The 24292-nt window shown below is 37.6% G+C and overlaps 1 protein-coding gene across 1 annotated transcript in view; it reads left to right on the forward strand.

Moving 5' to 3' along the window:
- The first annotated feature begins 1667 nt into the window (after positions 1-1667).
- Positions 1668-24292, forward strand: part of LOC113045128 (ephrin type-A receptor 3-like) — a 107543-nt gene continuing 84918 nt past the window's right edge. The window contains exons 1-3 of the mRNA XM_026205311.1: positions 1668-2125; positions 14105-14169; positions 20294-20954. Of these exons, the coding sequence (XP_026061096.1) occupies positions 2032-2125; positions 14105-14169; positions 20294-20954 (820 nt within the window). The 5' untranslated portion in view covers positions 1668-2031. The remainder of the gene's footprint in view (positions 2126-14104; positions 14170-20293; positions 20955-24292) is intronic.

Genomic DNA, 24292 nt, shown 5'->3' on the forward strand with positions numbered 1-24292 from the left:
CTCGTTCACCGCCCCTCTGGATTCCTTCGCGGAGGCAGCAGGCTCCGGTCCCATGGCGAACGGCGCCGACTCCTCCGCTCCCTCACGGACGGCAGCCGCCCCTCCATATCGTGGGCGGCCGGCAGCGAGCTCGCCCGTCCCCGGCCCACCGCCTCGAGTGTCCATGGCGGCACATACTTCGCCAGCTCGAGGGCACCGCGGATTCACCACAGCGGCGAGGGATCTTCAGCAGCGTGCCCCTCCTTCTCCCGGGCTTCGGCACCACTGTAATGAAAAAAGCTCCATACTCATCGGGAAGAAGGAGGCGGGAACTGGTGCACAATCAAAACGAAACTTTAATAATTCAAAATAAAATAGTCGCTCCAGTTTTATATCCTTCCATCTCCTACGTGGGACTCGATACCGGCGGTGGGGCGCAGGTGTAGCTCATCTCCAATTACTACACCTGGCCTCACTCCTCGTTCCCACGCCTCTCCCCCCCCCCCACTCGCCACACCTGTCTATTATTATTATTTGTTTAACCACTTTAAAATGGCTTTTTGGTTGCTTTTAGTCAGAAAACTTAACGAACGCGACAGACGCAAGATAATATAATTTCACTTACCAGGCCTATCACTTGAAGCAAACATCCATCCATCCCTTAAAATTGTGTGTTAAATGAGAGCTGCCTGTTGTGCATTTAATTAGCAATAGAAAAGCAGCGCTTTCCAACTTCAGTAACATGTTATGGTATTACAGCTGTGAAATTACAAAAAAAAAAAAAAATATATACATTCTGAGACATGAACTGAAATGAATTGTGAATTTTATTAACATTAAATTGTCCTCCCATTTTCATCTCAAATTTTTGGGGAAGCCATGGCTCCCATGCCTCCCCAGACAAGCCGCCACTATACAGTATATAAGCGAAGAGTGCAATTGTATGGCTAAATAGATAACCACTTAAATTATTTGATATTTATTTCATCGTAATACTATTTTTTTTTCCTAATAGCTTACTTCATAAACTTAAACCATCAAACAAAGTGTTGCTATTACTAAAATTACTAGAATGAAGCAGTTTAAAACCAGTCTAAAATTAGTCCGCATTTCCTTCAGTTTCTGTGTGGCAGCTGACATCAGGATTGCCAGGTTTTCACAGCAAAACCCGCCCAATTGCTATACTTAAAACCGTAGAATGTATAAAAACAGGGATGTAGTGCCGTGAAGTCACCCATAGTTTTCTGAAGAGTGTTTTTAAAGCTCAAAGTAGGCGGAGGCGGTAGTTGCCATCTTGACACACTCCCAGATCATCGAAAATGGGCAAAAGGCGGGAGCTGGTTGCTGAAGCCACGCCCTCCTATCGCGTGTCAGCAGCGGCAATCCACCTGGCACTCAAGTAGCCACGCCCTTAATTATGCAGAACTTTAGAAGCTAATATACTGTAATTTAAATGAATGAGTTAAAAAAAAAAAAAAAAAAAAAAAAAATCAGCATCATAACAGTTGTCATGAAGGGCAAAATTAGCTATTTAGACCAAAATCTTTTCTTTTACTGTTGTAAATTTTGGCATTTTAACATGGGATGGGATTGACTACCTTTTGAAGTGGCCAGTCAATGAATTGCAGTTTTAGTCAATTCCTTGATGGCTTCACCTGGGAGAGCGGGAGGTTCCGGTAAATACGTATTTTCTGGTGGGATTCACCTGGTAAAAGTGGCATTTAAGGGGCAAAATATCACGTTATTTGTGTCGCTTTAACCCGCGGACATTACAAATATCCCGCGGCAACAGTGCAAAAGTAGCCAAATTCCGCGGGAAAACCGTGGTCTGGGCAACAGTGGTTGAGGTCTTTATCGAGCTCGCGCCTTTAAAAGCAGTCGCCGGCCGTCCTCCGTTTCCTTGGCAGCCCGATATGATTGACACTCCGAGGATAGTCCAAGACCCTCCCTCTACTCTGCTCTGCTCTCCTCTCCTCACTTGAGCTCTGATCGCGAGCCTCAGTAACTTTCTACTGCGAGAGGGATGCAGCGCGCGCTGAGCGCAGCCTGAAAATGGCAACCCTTTGGATTTATCCGTCCCTCATTTTCTTTCTTTTCCCTTCCCTCACACCGAGTCAAGCCTTACGGAATTACCCAGAGAATGAAGGTAAGAGGGCTTTGTGTTTATTAACTAAGAATAGGATTAATTCATGGCTGAGGTTTGCGGGAGACACAGTTTGTGAAGTGCGCTCTGGATGCTGTGGTTTCTATAAATCATGCATAAGGTGAATGAAGCAAGCAGGGAAAAATAGCAAATGCATGTGTTTTTAATTAAAGATTATTGAAATATTGGAGTACATCATGACTGTCCTGTAGAACTCGTTTTGAAGTGATCCATGTGGATTGCAGTAGGACATTTCCAATATTATTTATTTATTTATTTTCTTGGATATTATTAGGATAATGAAAACACTTGCACACAATCACAAATGGAAAATTTTAAGACTTTTTGTAATGCACATACCACAGAAGAAGAAAAAAAAAACGAGTTTGTAGTGTAAAAATCTGTTTACATTTTTTTTAAATAGAAAATAAACTGTGAAAACTCATATACTCTATTCGAAAGTCACAGTACAACGGTAATCAATATTTTTTAAAGGTTTATTTATTTATGTACCCCCCTAAAAGTTAACTTGAAGACACTTGAGAGACCGACTATATGTATTAAAAAGTTATTTACTATTTTATTTAATATTATTCTAAGTGTTAAAGTTATTTTTGTAAGCACATATATTTGCTAAGGATTAAAAAGCAAATAAACAAAATTAAAAACTTGTTGTAAGCAGGTAATACTCTTATATGTCCATAAATTGTGCTGTGTGTTGTGTGCAATGTGCTGTATGGCCAGCTGGAACCCGAGAGAAGTCCCTATAAGCCTGATCATTTATCAGTGACCATAAGGTGATTTGTTAATGGTGACTGCATCTTGTCCATATAGCAGTCTCAATACACGCTAGAAAAATCTGTTCCCCAGTCTGTTAAATAAATAATCAAATCCTAAAATAGCATATGAGTACCAGTTCTCTGTCACAAGAATTAGAACACATGAAACTGGCCACATAGTTTATCACTTTATTTAAATACATTTGGAATAATAATTAGTTTATGTTAATATTTTAATAATCTAAAAAAAGCAAAAGAGCCTGTTTTTCTGTGTGTGACAGAGCTTGTCCAGCAAATATTTCAATATGGTTTGTTTTTAATTGTTTTTATTATTATTATTATTATTATTATTATTTATTTATTTATTTTATAAAGACAGTCAGACCATATGAATAAGCTTCTTTTTCAGCACAGCTCAGTTCAGAGTTTAAAATGCATCCTAGATAGACAATGAATATAATACTCCCATCGAAGCAGAGAGCTATTGCAGTAATTTCTTTTCCCAAGCAGAAGAGTGAAATACATTCTTTTTTTCTTTTTTTTTCTGGATCCTTTCAGTGAATTCATTCATAAATGGAAGAAATCATCATTTTGATTCACAAAAGCACTTTGATTGCACCAATGCCAACTTTCAAAACCTGATTAAACTGTATTTTGTCAGATGAAAAAAACACTTGAGAGGATGGTGAAACTGTGTTTTACCAGTGGAGATGGGAGACAAATCATTTTGTGCCCAACAGAAGGACTAAACAGTGCTTTACTGGTTGGTGTCTCTGGCTGTCCGGTGACTGGAAATCGCTTTCGCTCTGTTTCTTTTTCCCCGTGTTCCCTCCCAGCAGGGCTTGTCCTTCTAGCCTCTTTCTTCTTTATAATGTTTTCTGCTTTCTTCTGAACCTTCCCCTCTGTTATCAGCCTAATTAGCTTACTTTAGTCGACTGCCCCATGTCTTTGTATTTTTGCAGTTGCATGTGCTTTTGTGCATACTGTATATGTGAGTAGAGTGCATAACCGCCAGTGGCTTCCAACGCCTAAGCACGGTCTCTTCTGCTTTGTCTCTGCTGTGCTCCATGGTGCTCTATGTGACTGTAAATAACGTCTTCTCATCTAGAGGACGCCCGCTGTGCTTGCTCACCGAGCCGTAAGACTGACCAGCGTTTGTTATTTTAAGCCGCAGTGGGAGTGCGGGTGCCATGTTATACTGGAGCAATGCGAACACAATGACAAGGGAGTCATTTGCCACATATGGACCGAAATGTGGAAGTCATCTAAGAAGGAATGAATTCAGAGAGATCAGGGGACAGTGCAGCAGCCGATGTGAACAGCAGAGGGCGCCTTGTAGTGCACAAATTATTTAGTCAGGGTTTTGTTTCGCGGTGGATCTCACAGTTTCATGAATTTAGAATATGAAAAATCTTCCCAGAACCAAAAAAAAATTAATAAAAGTTTGGGATTTTGAGCCCCAGTCATGGAGATCTTCACACAGTTATGCCAAAACTAATTTTACAATGAAATGAAGAAGAGCTCTGTATGGTCTCTTGCGGTCTGCCAGAGGAGGGTTCATACCACCTGCTTGAGAAAAGATTAGATTGAGTCTGATCCGGGTTGGTGAGCTTAATTCGGTTTAATGGCTTAAAAAAAGAACATTTAATCTTTTTGCTGAACTCCTGGAATGGTCATCGATTTTTATGTTTCTTTTTACTTCTTTGGCCTCAGATTAGTATTCTACCTCCACCAAGGGCTGTTTTCACTGCTCTGATATTCCTCTCTCTCTTTCCTCCCTTCTAGCGAGTTTGGGTGACCTGTCCCTGTTGCTTGCTTTCATTTGCTGGGCAGCAGGATTAGTGGCTCAGCTTCCCCCCAGGGGAAGAGCCTCTGTTTGTGAAGGAGCCTCTGTTCTCTGCTTTTTCTCCAGGTTTAAACAGTCTGGATTAGAGTGCCCTTGTGCCCAAATGCCTCGGCTAAAACAAACAAGAGAGTACGACACACATCTGTCTATCTACTTTACATTTAGGAGACAAGAAGTTTCAGTAATGTTTCAGACAAAATAGTAATTGAAACAAACGAGTCATTGTGTGCGGAGAATACTTCAGATCATTTGATCCTGGATACAAAGTTAAATGGGAAATGTTTGACTTTTGGTCATCATGTAATCCCATGCTGTTCCCAAAAATAATTCTTTCCATCTGTGGAAAACAAAATAAGAATTATTTTTGAAATCATGTTCTTGTCTCCACATCAGTGGGATCCAGTGTTCTTTGGGACCCCACTGACTTTTATTGTTTAAGCTGCTTTTCTCCATACATTCTTCAAAATATCATCTTTTATGCTCTGCAGTAGAGGTTTGTAACAATGTAAGGGTTAGTCAAAATTTACAGCTTTTTTCAATTTTCTTGAACTATTCCTTTAAGATCGCTCCAAAACTTTTCAGTAGAGTCTTTCTTTTAGGAGAATAACTATAGATCTATTTATTGATTACACTTGTTTATCTGTATAATGAGAACGGGAATCATAATATCGTTTTATGATTAATCACATCTGTGTAATTGGATTGCTTTTATCACCATCATCATTTTGTTCATGACCTTGAGCTGACGTGGACATTGATTGGCCGCCTCACCGCACTGATTCACCTCTATTACTGGGATTACTGATGGCTTTGCGCTATAGGTTGCACGCCGATGTGCAATCATTAAAAAGACCTTAGAGGGCCTCTTAATTTCCTACCGTACACACCATTATTACCACACACGAGCAAAGGCTGAGGGACAATGATTTTCTGGACACACAATGGCTCAAGCCAGGTAATTGATTGCCAATATTATTTGCAATGAAATTAAAATAGGTGAAAGAGATATAGCTATTGATTTTAGGACATCATCAGCTATGATTGGTGCACAATGGCCTACAAACGGTGTGAATAGGCAGACCGGTGTAGTTTCTTTGTGAATAAGGATCATTTTACTGGACCGGTTATTTGTTTTGGTTGAACTCGGGTCGTTGTTTGGGCTCTATCTGTTGTTTTTGTAAAGAAACCCTTCCTGTGACATGCTGGGCTGGTGACCTGTATTCACTGGGATGCCCTCTGTTCTGCATTGCCCTGTCAGCTACAACTACTTCTGTCTCCAACAAACGAGCCGCTCCGTCCTCCCTTTTTAACTCTCTCGCTCTTTTCTTTCTGTTTCTACAAATGAACGCCTCTGACACTCATGTTCAGCTACCGGTTCTCTCACTGGAGGCTCATTAGCAGGCTAGTCAACACAATGGAGCCCGACTCTAAACGTCACGCTGTGCGATCCGCTCTCCCTACGGTCTTGCTGGGTTCCAGTCTTGACCTTTTATTTGTTTTAATTGAATTCATCTGTCTGGATTTGGCCTCAGCTTCTCTCTTTTTTTGCGTAGTTTGGAGAGGCGATTGTGCTGGGAGAATCGCCTCCTTACCGCAGCGCTAAACAAACAGCAGGGTTTTTCAATTTGCTCGGCTCTGTGTTATTGACTGGGTGAAATCTCTCAGTGTCTGTGTGCCGCATGCTTCGAGTCTCTGGTTTTTTTGTTTGTTTGAGCTAAAGGTGGGCTGTTTGCTCAGTTCATCTATCCATTCTCCTATTGTGTTGGGTCAAACAATGGTCAGATTCACATTTCGATGCAATGCGACCTTGCCACTCGATGGGCATCTCCTTTTCAAAAGCTAAAACCGACATCCTGCTCCGGACGGCCTGTTTCCTGGGTCATTCTGATATCACATGCTGTCTTTGCTACCTGATCCAGTCTTATGTGGTTTTAGAGACAGCACTTTAGATGGTCAACACACAGTGATAAAAGAGGTGTAATTTAAGTAATGCACCTCTTAACTGGAAAATAATACAGCCTGGTCATGTTATAAAGATCGGGCAACATTTTTGGTAGAGAAAAAAGTTCAAATGATACGATAATGCACCACAAAACTATTGGTGGTCACAAGTAAGTGCACTGAAAATGGACGGAACGAGGTTTGTGAGTAGATGATGGTGGAAATGAATTCTCTTTTTCCTTTGCAGATTTAGGTTTCTGGTGTCATACGACCCACTTCTACAACCACAATGTGACAGAACTACAGTGACATAGGTCATGAACTAGTGACCATGTTTTAAAGTGAAGTAATGTTTCTAATTTTTTTAAGCTGTTTTTTTTTATTTTATTTTTTTTATTTCAAATATTTCAATAATTTAATTGAAAAAATCTTAATAATTTTTAAAACATAATGATTATTTGAATCAATTTATATAATGTGTGTGTGTGTTTGTGTGTGTATATATAATATCTGTATGTGTGTTTGTGTGTGTGTGTTAAATATTTACATGAAATATTTACCTAATATTTACCTTATCAAACCTTTTTCATCTAGCAGCTATGCGATTATGGGAATTTTTTGTGGTCTTTTAGTTCTGTCCATGTAGAGCCTGATGGCCAGTGGGAAATGGCAGAGGAAAATGAGAATGAAAGAGATGAAAAGGAGAGGAAAAGGGTGGTCATTGTCTGAGGGCTTCTTTCTCCGTGCACTCTACAGACCGGGCCTGATGTTGGCAGCACAATAGCAGGGCGACCTGGCAGCTGATAGAGGAAAAAAGAGGCAGAATGGAGATGTGTTTGTGGGAAGGATTTGTATGCCAATGAGCTTTAGCCCAGACTGACTGAAAGTCTCTCTCTTTCTCTCTTTTTCTCCCTCAGTCACTCACACACTTCTCTCTTCCAGCTTTCTCTCATTCTTTCCCTCCTGTGGCCAATTTGGTGCCGAGGGACTTGAGCATGCTGTCATTCAAAAATCTTGTTTTCTAAAGCTTTGTGTTCCCATGACTCCAAGCTTTGTCCTCCTGTGTGATTGTCAGAGAGCATGTGTGTGCGTAAGCTGCTGTATTCAGTTTTCCGTCTCTCCTGTCCAGTTTTGTGTGTGTCTGTGCTTGTCTGGCTGCACGGTGCTTCACATAAATTCTACAGTACGTTTAGAGGGTTAACAAACAACATAGTGCTATTTGTAGTTTCAATTTACAATATTTTTCTCAGTATTTTACAGAGCCAGATTGAGCAAATGCTATATAAAATAAGAAAATATACTGTAAAAATCTGTATCTCAGGTGTCTAAATTGTGCTGTTGTCTCTGGTAGCTACATTCTGCATACAGCTTATAATGTAAAATACAAATTATAATGTTAAATACAGATTATTCGTGTAGGTTTACAAGAAAATACTATTTTAGTCTTTCTACACAAAATTGTATGTTTAATTCCGTGTTACTTGTCATGTCTTTGTAAATAATTATGAAATCTATTTACTATCAAATTTCAGAGTGAAAATTGGTTCTACATCATAGATTGTTCAGTAATGTGAAAAGTCATGGTTCATTTTTTTTTCATTACTTTAGCACTTTTTATTCATTTAAAAATACTGAAAAAAGTGGTCCTGTCAAACGATTAATTGTTATTAATCACATCCAAAATAAGTTTTTGTTTACATAATTTTTGTACTTTTTGTATTTACAATTTATATATAAATACACGCACACATTATACATTTTGAGAGTATATACATTTATTTACATGCATATGTTTATATATATATATATATATATATATATATATATATATATATATATATATATATATATATAATATGTAAATATATTTAATATATAAACATAACATTTTTCTTAAATATATACATGCATGTGTGTGTATTTATAAATATGTACATAATAAATATGCACAGTACACACATATATTATGTAATCAAAAAACGTTTTGGGATGTGATTGATCATTTGACATCACTCAAAAAAGTTTATTTTATAAATTTATTTTTGAAAAATGAACAGTTTCCACAAAAAATATTAAGCATATATAATATTTATATAAATATCATTAATTTGATGGCCATTATTATTTGTTTAACTGTTCATATTAAAACACAGATCATAAATTGTACATGCTATTAATCTATAGTAATATGAGAAATTAAGTAGAACATATAGGTAAGTTTTAAATACTTTTGTAACAGCAAATATTATATTCAATCAGACAAAAACAAACAAGCAAAGTTTATACTGATATAGTCACTGAAATATCTGGCATCTCTGTCTAAAATGGTTTTATATACGCCGTTCCAAGCAAGCTGTGGTTTTGGAAGAGGAAGCGCTCTTTTCCATATGTTTTTCTGATGACTTTGGCTCATTACGGATGCAGCCCATGATGCTGGGAGCTGCTCGCAGGTACACTGACTCGGCCCTCAGCAGTGATTATGTGCTCACTAATGTGCCATTGGCTGCCGAGTGACCCAGCTTGGAGAGGGCTGACCGAACCTCACCGACTCCAGCATTCCTTAATGTCTTACTAGAGCGAGATCCACAAATCTTCAGTTCCCCCTTGCTGTACCCCAGTACCTCCCTGTTACCACGACAACACTCTGGCCCCTGCCACTTAGAGCAGAAAGAAAGACCCTAAGCACCATTGACAGCCTCATTCAGATGGAGAAATGCATCAGAGAGGTTCAGAGGTGTGTGTGGGCGTTTTTGTGATTCATCTATTATAAACTTTATGTTTTTAGGCCTAATGTGTTTTATAGGCAGGCTGTGCCAATACACCTTTTTATCTTAATATCGATTTTGCTTTTCAGTAGGCAGTCCGTATATTCACACCTGTGACAAAGCAAGTGTTTTTGGCTGCCGCCCTCATTGTGAAGTCGTGCGGCTCTGCCTAAGGTATTGGAAGGGCTGGCGGGGCGTTTGATTGCTGGCAGGTAGATTAAAGCAGCTCTTCCGCCGGGATTAGAAAGCGAAAGGGGATGGAAGTGGAGATCACAGCCAGAGGAACACTGAGCTCTCCCCACTCAAAGCATCCGTAATCACCACTGGCCTGGACTCAAGCACTTCAACAGCAGGCGAGAGAGAGAGAGAGCCAGCAGCATGGGGGACATGGATAAAGAGAGAGAACGAGAATGAAAAAGGGAGTAGTTTTGATGTTGGTCTCAATTTCTGGATGTGTGCTGCTATGCTAGTGATCAAGCGAATGAAATTGGTTTTTCAGTGGCCGATGCCAGAGGACAGCCAGAGAATTTTCTTAAAAAGCATGTAGATTAATAATTAAGAATTCAAAGATTTTGAATATTTTTGTGTAAAATAGTGTACAATCTAAAATACTATTAAATATTACAGTTTAAAATACAGTTTTAATAAACCTATTTTATGTCTTTGATGGGAAAAGCATATGTGACCCTGGACAACAAAACCAGTCTTAAGTGTCTATTTTTCAAAATTGAGATTTATACATCATCTGAATAAATAAGCTTTCCGCTGATGTATGGTTTGTTAGGGTTGGACAATATTTGGCCGAGATACAACTATTTGAAAATCTGGAATCTGAGGGTGCAAAGAAATCAAAATAATGAAAAATCGACTTTGAAGTTATCCAAATGAATCCTTAGCAATGCATATTACTAATCAAAAATTAAGTTTTGATATATTTACAGAAGGAAATTAACAAAATATCTTCATGGAGCATGATCTTTAATTAATATCCTAATGATTTTTGGCATAAAAGAAAAATCGATAATTTTGACCTGTACAATGTTTTTTTGGCTTTTGCTAAAAATTTACCCCAACGATTAAGGTTTTGTGGTTCAGGGTCACATATATTATTACATGTTGATTTAGTGTTCAAGAAACATTTCATTTATTATTGAGTTGTAAAAAGTTCTAAATATCTTATGGCATTTATTTTAGTACTTTTATTTAATTACTGTTGATTTCTCGAATGCCTCTGTGCTAAATAAATATTTGCTGTAACATTTGTCTTGTTTGATTTTTTTTTTTTTTTTTTTTTTGAGTATGAAAAAAAAAGAAACAAGATATATTTTTTCCTGATTCACTTTTGTCATTTTTTATATACATTTTTTTTTTATCACAAACCCAAAAAGATGCAAAACAAAAAGCATAAGGATCACAATGGACAGCTTTTGTGACGTATATTTAGCAAATTTACTAAACTTACAAAACATGAAAAAGTGTGTCTCTGTCCACTTTGTGAGCACCAAGGTTGGCAGCCTTCACACATTTTCAAGTGAACAACACTAAACAGAGCGATCACACCAGAGTCTTTTTTATTCAACCCAAGCCTGCCAAGTGTAAACACAGCCTTAAAATGTCCAAATGTCAGCCACTTTTTCAGCCTGGCCACTAAAACTAATTTTATGTATGTCAGACAATAACAAACATTTTCCTCCCCATATGCTTCCTTTAGAGATTCACTAATGCAAGGACCTAAAAGTGCAACAGATCAATGGATTATGATCAAAGTGTTGTATTTAATGATTTATCACAATAAAATCCTGGAGTGGACTCTAGCTTGTCTCTGGGGTGTCCTGTTCCAGTAACATGGTCCCACAGTCTCTCTGCTTTTCTTGCCCATGTACAATGCTGCCCGCTGACGATAATCGATACATGAACATGCCTGTTTGAAACCAAACGCTGAGAAGAGCCCATGCAGTCTTCTCTGCAGACAACAGAGGCGGTCTTGGGAAAATGATTCACATGTTGTTTTGAGAGAAAAATGTATCTCTGCAGCAAACACGAATCCTTAGAAAAATACTTACGGTTGATAATCAAACCCATTTTATGTAAGGCTGTGGAAGTGTGTGACAAGGCAGTGTTTTATTTGTCAGAAGTGTGAGATGAGCCAATATATGAATCTTACTGTAAAGTGTTTTGCTGGCTTTGATCTGGTATCGAGTCGATGGATGGTGTTTTGTGTCTGGTTTTATTGGATGATGAATTTGAGCAGGGTTGGGACACAAATGGACAAAAGTCTTTTAGATGTGAGAAAGCAAGTCAAGTTAGAGTTACACTTACACGTACAGATGAATTCACTTCTCCAGGGACAGAGAAATGGAGTGAGACGAGAAAGAACAGAAGAGACAGAGATGAGAGTGTATTTCTATGTGTTTACCCATCTGTCTATCCATCTGTCTGTCTGTCTGCCTCTGTCTGTCTGTCTATTAGTCTATCCATCCATCCATCCATCTTTAGCCTCAGAGCAGAGGTGTGATGTGTGATGTTTAGCTAAATAAAGTCTTTTGTTTCGCCACCACAGGATTTATCTGCAGCTATCTGAGTAATTGATATAACAGCCATCCAACTGTGTTATCTGCATTATTACTGGCTTCCTCTTCCCTCTGCCATTTCGGAATTGTTTATCCCGATTAAACACGTCCAAATTAGTGGTTCTCATACGCAGGGTGGTTGTATTGGGTCAGCTTCTGCCCTCCATTAGACGGTGTGCTGTTAAAGACATCAGTAATCACTAGGTTTAACCAAACAGAGACCACATAAATGCTCTTTATCTGTTGTGTGTGGTTTTAAAGCGCGACCTTTCTTCAGCGAAAAGGGTTCCTGTTCACTGAGTAAATGGCCTCAGCACACACTCTGACACACTTTCGCTGCAACTTTATTTATTTACAAATGTCACCGTCACCGGGGCGTAATGTGTTGCATCAGGCATATAACACTTTGAAAAAGTGCTGCTCATCAATCCATGGGGACAGAAGAGAGGAGGAGGAGGGGAGAAGAATCTGGTTTTACTGAATCACTCCATATGAACACTTTTTTGTCTTTCATGTACATCTAATATTAAGCTATATAGGCAAAACTATTTCTATTAAAATACATTCTATTTAAAAGGCCTTTTCTATAGTTGGTTAAACACTTTGAATGTGAAATGAGCAATTGAGATTCACAGTTCTGTGTCGCTGTAGTTGTTTGGACATTTTATGGACAAATTATGCAGTGCACAGTTTGTGAGGTAGAGCAGATCCTTCTTACCGCTTAAGGATTACAGTCAATCTGCGGGAAAATATTTATGATACATGACTCCATTAATCTGACACCAACACTGCACTGTCACTATAAATCAATCACACATCCCACTCCGCTTCGTACACAACAGCTAAGAATACTGTGGTCATACTTTAGTTTTTTTACTCTTTTTCTTTTTTTTTGACAAATCCAGTTAAAACATTGACTTCCGAGAGGGTGAAAGACAAACAAGGCTATTAAACCACTTAAGATCTGCATGCCAATAAACTGAATGTGTGCCAATATAAAAAAACACGCTGTGCTAAGCATTTCTTTATGCGGATATCCTGAAGTATTGACGAGAAGTTGTGATTGTCTCTGTGTGTGTGTGTGTTTGTGTGTGTGTGTGTGTGTGTGTGTGTGTGTGTGTGTGTGTGTGTGTGTGTGTGTGTGTGTTTGTGTGTGTGTGTGAGAGAGAGAGAGATAGTCTGAGTGTATATCCGTCAATCAGACGGCAATATTTTTTTCTAAAAAGAATATTGTAATGATCAATAATTTATTTCAATATTTAATAACAGCATTAACATCTCATGTATTATCCAAATGTATAATATACACATATGGCATTTTAATAATGATGTTATAAATTCAGATTTTGTTCAGTTCATTTCTGTAATGTTACTGTTACAGCTGGTAACACCAAAAACAGTATCACCATATTTATATGGAAATCAAATGTATCTAAATCAGTGTTTTGATAATTGTGTCTTAATTCTGTTTATGAAATGTAGTGTTGAAATGTAGAAAATGGTTTGCAACACTTTATCAAATGAGCCGTGTATGTTTTCCTCAATGTGAAAACGCAACATCAGAGGTGATTAAAAATTAATAGCTGTCGATGGTAAGACATTATTTCATGCTGTGCGATGAAGAGATAGACTATGAGAAATTAAATAGCCTTTTAGATGGTTTGTTGACCCATTCCACTTGGCATTCACACACATACTCGTATATACTCCCGAAATGAAAATGAAAACCATCAATACTGCTATCGAGGGCAAACTTTATTTTACCGGTAATGCTGTGTAAGACATGAATACGTTTTTATTGATATATCTGATTTATAAAACAGTCTTTCTCTCGTAATGGGTTCCCAGCATTGGGTTTCGCCGCTGGATGAAGGAGGGCATTGTGGGAATGATTTAAACCATGGGGCTAGACTCTCGTCCCTCAGGCTACAGACCTGATTGTCTGCAACTGCTCTGTGATTTACTTGCCAAATATGCAATCTCATCTAACCGGCTTGTTTTGCTCACAATATGTCACGAGGTTGAGTGAACTTTAACAAATCATGACTTCTTTTTCTCTCCCCTGTGCTCTTTCTCTCTAGTTACATTGCTGGACACCATGTCTGCTCTGGGAGACCTTGGCTGGGAGGCCTATCCAGCTGAAGGGGTGAGTAACACGACCAATCAAAATCAAGACAAACACACAAGCCCCTCAAACATCTTTAATCAATTCTAACTCTTGCAACCAGCCCAAATTATGGTGCGTTTTGTCTGCGCCAGTTTTACACAAATGACTTGAACCACGCAGGGACAAATTAAAATGAATCTATGCTCCTGGGCTTCCACACACTTTTGAACCCCTCTAGCACATTTCTTCTTGCAAACAATCATCTGTAATCACGCTGTCACGTTTCAGATGTGCTGGAATTGTATAAGGTTAAACCTGAACTACGCATGTATATTCATAAGAGTGGATTCAGCATTCATCAGGCTCATGGGAAAAAAAGGCTGTAAGCACGTTCTCAAGTTCTTATAAAACCTAGCAAGTTCTGTGCGTGTGTAAATTGTAGGATGTGGTGTCAAGGTCATGTGGAGTCTAGTGAGCCTAGACCAGCCTTAGTTTCCAGCCAAGAGGTGTTCATGTTCGGCTTAACACCAACTTCCCCAGTCGCTTACTTCCAATTGATTTGAGGAAGACGTCAAGATTAAGAGTCTCTAAAGTAGGAACACAATCCCCTGTGCCAGAGAGCAAAAAGAAGGAGCCTTTATTTTGAGTAGAGAAGGCCTGTTCTGTCTTTTTTGAGGCACCCAAAGTGGTCTAAAAATAATTGAGTTTGCAAAAACCATGGTGGGCTTAAAGGAAAATCAATCTTTGGGATTTCACAGCCGTCTTTTAAATGATTTAATAGAGCCGTCAGAAGCTAGATCAGATTGTCTGTGCCCCACACGGGTGTCTACGAGATGTGTCGTGTAGCAGCTAAATCTGGAGATGAGCGGAATTTACAAATGATTTTTTGCTGGAAATAGTCAGACAGACATGAAGTCTGTACCCTTTCTCAAACCGAGAAATATTAGACTTGCATAACAGAGTATTGCATTGCATAACAGGCTGATACATTATCAATAACCCAAACCCGCTGTGTCACCCTAGGAGAGCATGTGAATATTGAATGACATTTAAAAGTTGTGGAGAAAATGCTAACGCTATAGAGCAAGATCCTCAAAACAGATACATTCTTTAAGCCACATTTAGGAGTTATGAGATCTGACATGTTTAATAGTCACAGTATTCTTTGCTGGTCTCTTACATTTATATAGAGGAGATTAGCTTTTGTAAACTGCTTGGTGTGTTTGGATTGCTGTAGTGCGATTGAGCGCTGCTGTAGGGTGAGTGAACCCATCACCAGCTTCTCGGCAGATGACTGGAGCGTCTACAGAGAGCAGTTTGCATTTCAGTTTGCAGACTATCTGCCCTGCATTGTACGCAGCATAGGAATTTGTATTTCAGGGATGCATGATATCGGGATCATATCACTTAGTGACCAATATTAGCGTTTTCATTAATTGTGAATGCTTGTTACAGCCTTTTTTTACATTGTAGACTACTATTACTACCATCTAATACTACACTAAAATACTGGGTTAAAAACAACTCAACTTGGGTTATTTTTTATTTTTTATTTTGTTGCATAAAATAATGTAACTTACACCACATTAAAGACTTTATAAATGAAATAAAATCTTTTTCCCAGAAAATCCATCCATCCATCCAATTAAATTTTTTTTTTCTTTAGTACAAGTCAAAATGAATAATTGAATAATATATATATATATTTTGTACTTTACATGGTTATGATGATTAGAATGCTTATTTTTGTCTGGTTGACAAAAAACCATTGCAATTTTTCCATTAGATTTGAGATTATTACTGAGAATATGCTCTGAGTTCATGATTTTTGAACTTTTGTTTATCAATATACTCAATCATAAACACATCTTTGCTATAAATGAAATACACTACATCACCACTACTTTTTCCAGCAACTCATTCTTTGTTTACAGTCTACAAGTTTAAATGTTTTAGTTAGGAAAGTTTCTAAGAGTGTGAGTATAAACAGACTATGAAAGAGAACTTTTGAGTAAAAGAGTTCTCTTGTTTGGCGTGATGATGTTTAACATTCTTGTCAACTTCTGTTAATGCCATTTAGCCACTTGTTGTGAAACAAACAAGTGCTTAAAGTGCTTAAGTGCTTAAAAATAATCACTTGTCCAGTATAAGTGTTGAATCTAATGTACAATAAACCATGAAAATACCTTGAACTTGTGTTAACTACAGGCCTTGTTTCAGGCATTTAACCAAAAACCCATTGGGCCGATTGAAACCTGAAGTGTAAAAATGCATCAAAATGCTTGTCTTATTCAAACATGCCTAGTAGCTTTTAAATAGATAGTTTTCATTTCTACAACAAACCACTAGCCAAATTTAGTCATAAATGATTAGTCCAAAATTAATCCAAATTGAGAGACTTTAGTTACTGGATTGGGTGACTCCCACATACTGCGAGAGTCGCTTCCAGTTGGCCTGTATCAACATGACGTCTGTTAAACTCTTCAGAGAACATTCTTTCCTATCCTCGTGAGGTGATAGTAGGAGTCTCTTTGTTTTGCTTGTGTGGCAGTTATTTAATGGGACTGAACTGTAAGGCTACATCAGGTCTCATAACTGAAGTTTGCATTTCATACTTGAGGATTATCGCTGTGACCCATGACCCACTGAACCCGCCGGTGCGCCGTTGTGGAGCAGCTCACAGGAAAGCTGACATGTTCCCAAAGCGGCCGCTTCACCTCCGCAAGATATTTACCTTACTGACTCAATCGACTGCCACTTGACCTTCTCAGGTCAAGACTAATACAGCTTTCCCTGTCCCAGATGTGGAAGGCTTGCTTTGGATTGGCTATCAAATGGCCATAGTCATTTAGGGTATGTGTGCGTGTCTGTTACTAAAATAGAAGGGAGTAATTCACCTAGAGTGATAGAAAACAGGTAACCCACATAACATGTCCTCCAAAAGAGACCTTCTGCCCAAAAAACAGACGTTCTTTCAGGGATTCAAAGTCAATTGCACTTAAGTATCTTAAACTACCATATGATTGTGGACCTGCAATTAAGTTAAGCCAGTGAAGGGCTAAGCAGACCCCCTGATCTGACATATTTGGTTGGCTTCAAAGAGGTCAGACCTTGTGAAGGGTGACTGGAGAATGGAGTTAAGGTATTTCAGATGAGACTCTAGGGGAAGTGGACAGCTGGAGACGCTAATTAACAAGATGTCCATGTCACACTTATGACCATTACGTTGATTGAAAGTGGCTAAGCTTTACCTCCTGTCCAAATAACCTGTTTTTCACTTAACAATTGTGAATGTGTGTGGAACTAGCTGCATGTAGGAGGATTTACGAATGCCTTTTCTAAAGGTTTGCTAGTTATGTTCATGAATATATCAACTACACATGGCCAATTTCCTTTCAGATGGCTGTGCCCTATCGTGGCATGCTAAAATGCGTAACTAAATTGTACATGTGCTTCTGGAGATCTGGAGTGTGTAACACAACCCTCTAGACTTTTGTATAACCACCCATCTGTGGTAAAATACTTCATGAATTCAGACAATGCGTTTCCAAAGAAACTTTCCGTAGCGGTTGGGTTCAGACCGAGTTTTGAAAATAAATAAACAGAAATGCATAAACCTGCCTTTATCCCTGTATAAATATTCCCTCAAATGTCGAACTTATTGCACTTGAAGGGAAAGAACATACCCAAGACGTTCAGTGTCGCTTTGATCTGTAACGTCCGCCCATTCCCACCAGTCAGCATATGGCTCAGTTTAAAGCCAGACTGTGCTAGCAATTGACCTTCATGCCTCGATCACTTTTTTAAAGCTATAAGCTAATGGCAACGTGTCATAAATGCTCTCTTTGTTGCTATGACATCATGGGTAGAAAGTGATGTGCACTCCAGACTGTGCTGACGCATAGAATAAAATACTTCAAATGCTTGATTGCACTGATGTGGAAAATGGCTCTTTTGGAGACATTCTGATGCACTCTGTCTCCTTGACCATTTGCTTAAATGTGCACCCATATTCAGCTGCCAATCAGTTTAAGGCTTGTTAAAGGATTAGTTCACACAAAAATGAAAATGCTATCATCATTTACTTACCCTTGTTTCTTTCCAAAGCCATTTGACTTTGCTTTTTCCTTGGAATGCAAAAGGTACTGGTTGCTCTTTGCCATTCATTTATGAGTATTGAGGACAGGAGCTTTAAAGCTTTTTTTAAGGAAAACAAAAGGACCATAAATTCTAAACTGTAAATAATTTGCAGGCTGTTTTATAAGTGTCACCCTTTTTGTATATTAAACAGACATTCACTTCAGTAATCTGGTAACTGTGGTATCTGAATCATTAACTCATTGGGTTTGATTCATAAAGAACAAAAGAAAAAACAGATATAATAATAATTCAGATTGATTGTATGAACCTAATGTTGAAACGATTTGAATCAAAAGAAACATTTGTAGATGATCCTGACACAGATGCTTGCTGTATCTTATAGAAAAGCATTGCATGGCTTCAGAAAAAAAATTGCACTAGTCAGTACTACTGATCATTTTTATGGCATTTTAACACCCTTTTTGGTGCTTGAAAGCTCCAGTCTGCATTTACTCTAATTGGAAACGAGTGGTTAGTTCTCATCTTGTGTTCCAATGAAGGTTTGGAACAGCGTGAGGTTGTGTAAAAGATGACAGACTTTTTATTTTTATGCGAACCAGTCCTTCAAAAGAACATAGTGCTCTTTAAAAGACCAAGCTTTAACATTCCCTGTCTTCTTGCAGTCATAGTGGATTGCTCCCATAATGCAATGTTCAAGAAATCTTGAGCAGAAATGATGATGAATGTCTTCAAGTGGGAACTCAAGTGGTCAAGCAACAATTTCTGAATTCCTAGATTTTGAAGTCTAGTATGTTACTCGCTGATTGATCAGAAGCTCGACTGAATCCCTAAAATCACTTAAAACTGAGCCGGTGGTCCTTCAGCTCATTTTTGCTGCAAATTATACAGAGAAGGAATAGAATTTATTGAAGCAAATCAGAATCTTTTTTGAGAAGCAGTCGTTCAAGAAATTGCCCACCCCTCTAAGACTCCCTGGATGGTTTATTTTCTCTCCCTTTAAGGAGTGAAATGTTACTTATGCATGAAGTGTTCCAAATGAAGGAACCTTAGACAAGTGGAAGCAGATGGCAAGAGATGATGGGAGACGAGTCCCTTAAACAGACTCTATCTACCACTGCCTTTACTGGAGACATACACACATACACGTAACTAGCTGAGGCACACTTTGTGTCCCATAAATAAAAAAAAAAAAAAAAAAAAAAAAATAAATAAATATATATATATATATATATATATATATATATATATATAGAAATGCATAATGAAATAGAGATACATGAAACAGAAATAATATATAATAAATATTTAGGCCTACCTAATATGCATGCAATATTTAAGCCCAGTATTGATTTTTATAGAATTTATTTATTTATTTTATTTTTTTACACACTTAAAAGACTCTTATGCTACCAGAGGCTGAATTTATTTGATCATACATATAGTAAAAAGGCTATATTGTGATTTTTTTTTCAAATGTAGTTTGTTTCTTTTGAAAGCAAAGATACATATTCAGCATTCAGTACTCTAGTCTTAAGTGTCTCTTGATCCTTCAGAAATGATTCTGATATGCAGATTTTTAGCTCAGGAAACATTTCATACTATTATCAGCATAAATAAAAAAATTAAAAAAACGTGTGGTGCATAATATTTTTGTGAAATATTGAGAATCTGTGATGCATTCTTTCAGGATTCTCTGATAACTAGAGATAAAGTTCAAAAGGAGAGTATTAATTTGAAATGGACATCTTTTCTTACATTATAAAGTTTTTATGGATTTTTTATGTCTCTTTTGAAGAATTTAATGTATCCTTGCTGAAAAAAGTATACATTTTAACTTTAATATATATATATATATATATATATATATATATATATATATATATATATATATATATATATATATATTTTTTTTTTTTTATACACAAACACACCAAAGTTTCTAAAAGATAAAATAATTTTATTCCAATAAATAAATGTGAGACAGAAATGTCACATTTCATATTAAAACTGTGAAAAAGTTAGCACATTTTTGCATCTATAACAGTTGTTCTGTCTGTTGCAGTGGGAGGAAATCAGTGTGATGGATGAGAGGAACACCCCCATGCGCTCCTACCAGGTGTGTAACGTGATGGAGGCTAATCAGAACAACTGGCTACGCACACGCCACATCCCACGAGATGGAGCGCAGCGCGTCTACATCGAGATTAAGTTCACCCTGCGTGACTGCAACAGTCTGCCTGGAGTCCCTGGCACCTGCAAAGAAACTTTCAATATGTACTACTACGAGTCCAACAACGCCAACCTGTGGTTTATCAAAGAGAGCCAGTACATAAAGATCGACACTATCGCCGCTGATGAGAGCTTCACGCAGACTGACGTGGGTGATCGCGTTATGAAACTAAACACAGAAGTGAGGGACATCAGTAACTTGAGCAAGAAGGGTTTCTACTTGGCTTTCCAAGATGTTGGCGCCTGCATCGCTTTGGTGTCCCTGAGGGTCTTCTATAAGAAGTGTCCTCTTGCCGTTCTGAACTTGGCCCAGTTTCCCGACACAGTGACTGGGGGAGATTCGGCTTTGGTGGAGGTTAGGGGCTCTTGTGTGAATGACTCCGAGGAGTTTGAGGCGCCGAGGATGTACTGCAGTGGAGATGGTGGATGGCTGGTGCCCATTGGACGCTGCGTCTGCAAGCCAGGCTTTGAGGAAAACAAGGACTACTGTCAGCGTGAGTTTATTATGCAGCATTATTTACTCCTGTATTGGCCACTTCTGATATACAGTTGACCTAAAAAGTATTTAGACACTTTTGAACTTTCAAGTTACACTTTAAAATGTAGGGATGCACTGATATTGATGACTGATTTTAAGTCTGATATAAATATTTTGGTTGATATTGGATATTTAATCCTGCATGCCCTTTTCCACAACTTTACATTAAGATTACATAATTTAGTGCTTACATAAAGTTAATATTTAAAAACACTAATAATTATATTGTTGAATGTAATATCCATAACGCATATCTTTGTCCAATAAGCTTATCCATTTTTCATACTATACATTTTAATGTTGTGATGCTTACAAAGCATCAAAGATTTAAAAAAAAAAAAAAAAAAAGATTATTTATTTAGACAAAATAGATTACACTTTTAATAGCTGCCATTTATCTGTGATAATATCACCATTTATCTGTGATAATTATCAGCCATAATGAAATGCATTTCCTCTTATTGGAAGTATTTTAATATCAGTGCATCCCCATTTATATTTTTAAATGTCATTGCATTACATAGAAATATCAATAACATTTGCATCTGCATCAGAATTTTTTTTTTTTTTTTTTTTTTTTTTTTTTTGTGCAAATACCTTGGATACCTTTTTTTAAATAAATTATAGACACATAAGTAGACACAAGTGTCCAAATACTTTTAAGGTCACTATATAACAAAAAAACATGTTTTTTTTTACTTAACTGGGCAATTTATCGGGTAATATATGACACATTCTGTAGTGATGAAATGTATCCGCAGTCAGTTTTTTAAGCAGTTGCAGTCCCTTTGTTTGCTTCTGAAGTGAGCGTGTATGCGTGTGTTTGTGAGCGAATGCAAATAAGTTTGCAATGAAAGTAGCTGTGGGCTTCAGTGACTCATTCAGATTCACTCTGTGCCTCGTTTCCCTGTGTTGGGGAAGGTAGTTGTGCTCCAGGATACAAATTATTGAGACATAGCATTCCACAGAATATCTGTTCTGTTTACTTGCTCTGCAAATCCATAGGCCTCCAGCAGGCAGACAAACTTTTATTTGTGAGAGTGTGTGTTTTTTGGATGAGTTTGTACAAGTTTACTCCGAAGAAGTCTAAGCCAGCTGTAAATTATTTTTCTTTTTTTTCTTTTTTTAATCTGCTTGTTTCTTGCATCTTTTCAAGCTAGTGTAACAGCACGTCAAACACAGATCTTCTTGATTCACTCAGTTGATATTGAAGCAATATAGTATAAAATTCCATGCAGCTAAAAAGTGTTGTTTATATTCACAATATAACTTTTTTTTTTTTTTTTTTTTTTTTTATGTTTCTAGAAAATACATGGAAATTAATAACAAATTTTAAGAAAATCCAGAGGTATTTTGAGTCATAGCTGTTGCTAATAAAATTGTATACTATATGGTTTTGCTGTATTTATTTTAAATGCTTTTCTTTTTATTTGATCTGCTGAGATAATACTTGTTTCAATTGCTCCTAATTCGTCTTGTGCTGTTCTTTTGCTGTTTTGACTTCCGTGTAGCCTGCAAACATGTCAAAACATAAAAAAGAGAAAATATCGAGCAACCCACAAAGCTCTTGCAGGTTCAAACCTCTTGTTGATTGAAACTCCTACTTATTTTTATTTATTTGCATGGCATCATTATGCAGTGTACCTTTCTTTTATCAAATCTGAGATCTTAGACTGCTGTGGAAGTGAGGAAAGCATGACAGGCTCATGTGAGTGTAATCGTGGGGCTGTTGTTCTCTTTCTTTGTGCATTTGGCTGTTTCCCGACTAATGGCTGCCGAGTAGCATCATGTTGTTTGCTAATGACTAGGCCAGAGCAACAGAGAGGGACCTGCTGAGGAGCTAATGACAGCACATTCGTGATGAAATGTTAGCAGACATATACCACTTGCAAACAGATCACATCTCCATCTTTCAGTGTTAACTACATTTATTTTGTGGTTATAGCTCTTTTGCTATGCCTTTTTGTTTAGATTAGCATGTGCTAATTTCATAATTGCAGTACAATTTTAGAGTGACCATAATATGTTCTCTTTGTCCTGGCAGGAATTTCTTAATTGCCTAAAATATTTCCTTTTGTTTTCATACTTGATAAAGGTAAACACTGAAAAGTAGTTTAAAGGGTTAATTCACCCCAAAAAAATAAAAATTCTTTCATGAACTACTCATTCTCTTGTCGTTCCAAACCTTTAAGATCTTCATTCATCTTTGGAACACAAATTAAGATATTTTTGATAAAATACGAGAGCTTTTTGACCCTCCATAGACAGCAAGGGAACTACCATGTTCATGTGTTCTATAAACACATTAGAGAAAAAAATTGTTGAATTAAGTCTTTTTTTATTTCACAAAAAGTATTCGCATAGTTCCATAAAATTATGGTTGAAGCACCGGTGTCACATGGAGTATTTTATTGATGCCCTTACTACCTTTCTAGGCTTTGAACATGGTAGTTCTGTTACCGTCTATGCAGAAAGCTCTCGGATTTCATCAAAAATATCTTAATTTGTGTTCCAAAGATGAATGAAGGTCTTATGGGTTTGGAACAACATGATAGTGAGTAATTAATGGCAGAATTTTTAAGTGAATTATCCCTTTAAGAAATATAATGCAGCTATTGTACTACATAATATACCGGTAGCAAGTGAAACAAAGTGTGATCCACAGAACTAGTTATTTTTTTATTATCTTAAGACCTTTTGGAAGTCCAGTAATAAAAATGCTGAAATTTGAAATCGCTGTTGATATTGCATCCAGGACATTCATCACTGTAAAGAATAAATGGTCACATTGAGAACATTGGGGGATACAGTATCCTATATGACTTTCCTATTGGATATTGCAGAAACAGTGGTATAGTATTTAATTTCAAACATTTCCATGTCTTCCAATTTCAGGAAATGTGATAAATGCAAAAACACTGCTTTGAAAGAAACCTTCCCTCCTTCTCATGCAGCAGGTCAAGGAATGGTCACTCTTTGCAAAATAATCTTATCACAATGTGCCAGTGTAATGAATTGCTCTCTGCCGGTCAATTAACCTTATTCAAGACAAACCTAGCTGTATCTTTTCTGGTCCAGTTGCTCAATCAATCATGCGAGAGGTCAGTGGAAAAGAGAAATAAGAACTCGCTGAAGGCCTTGCTAACAGAGCGCAAGACTCAATAAATAGAGATTGACCGTGTTGAGCTATTTCTCAGTGTGGTGGTCCGTAGGCCAGCATGACGAAATGGCTAATCATGGAGGTCCATTGGCAACGCAAGGCCAGAGGTCGTCTAATATATGGCCTTGTCTTTC

This window comes from Carassius auratus, chromosome 27 (assembly GCF_003368295.1).
Source record: "Carassius auratus strain Wakin chromosome 27, ASM336829v1, whole genome shotgun sequence".
Taxonomy (NCBI): domain Eukaryota; kingdom Metazoa; phylum Chordata; class Actinopteri; order Cypriniformes; family Cyprinidae; genus Carassius; species Carassius auratus.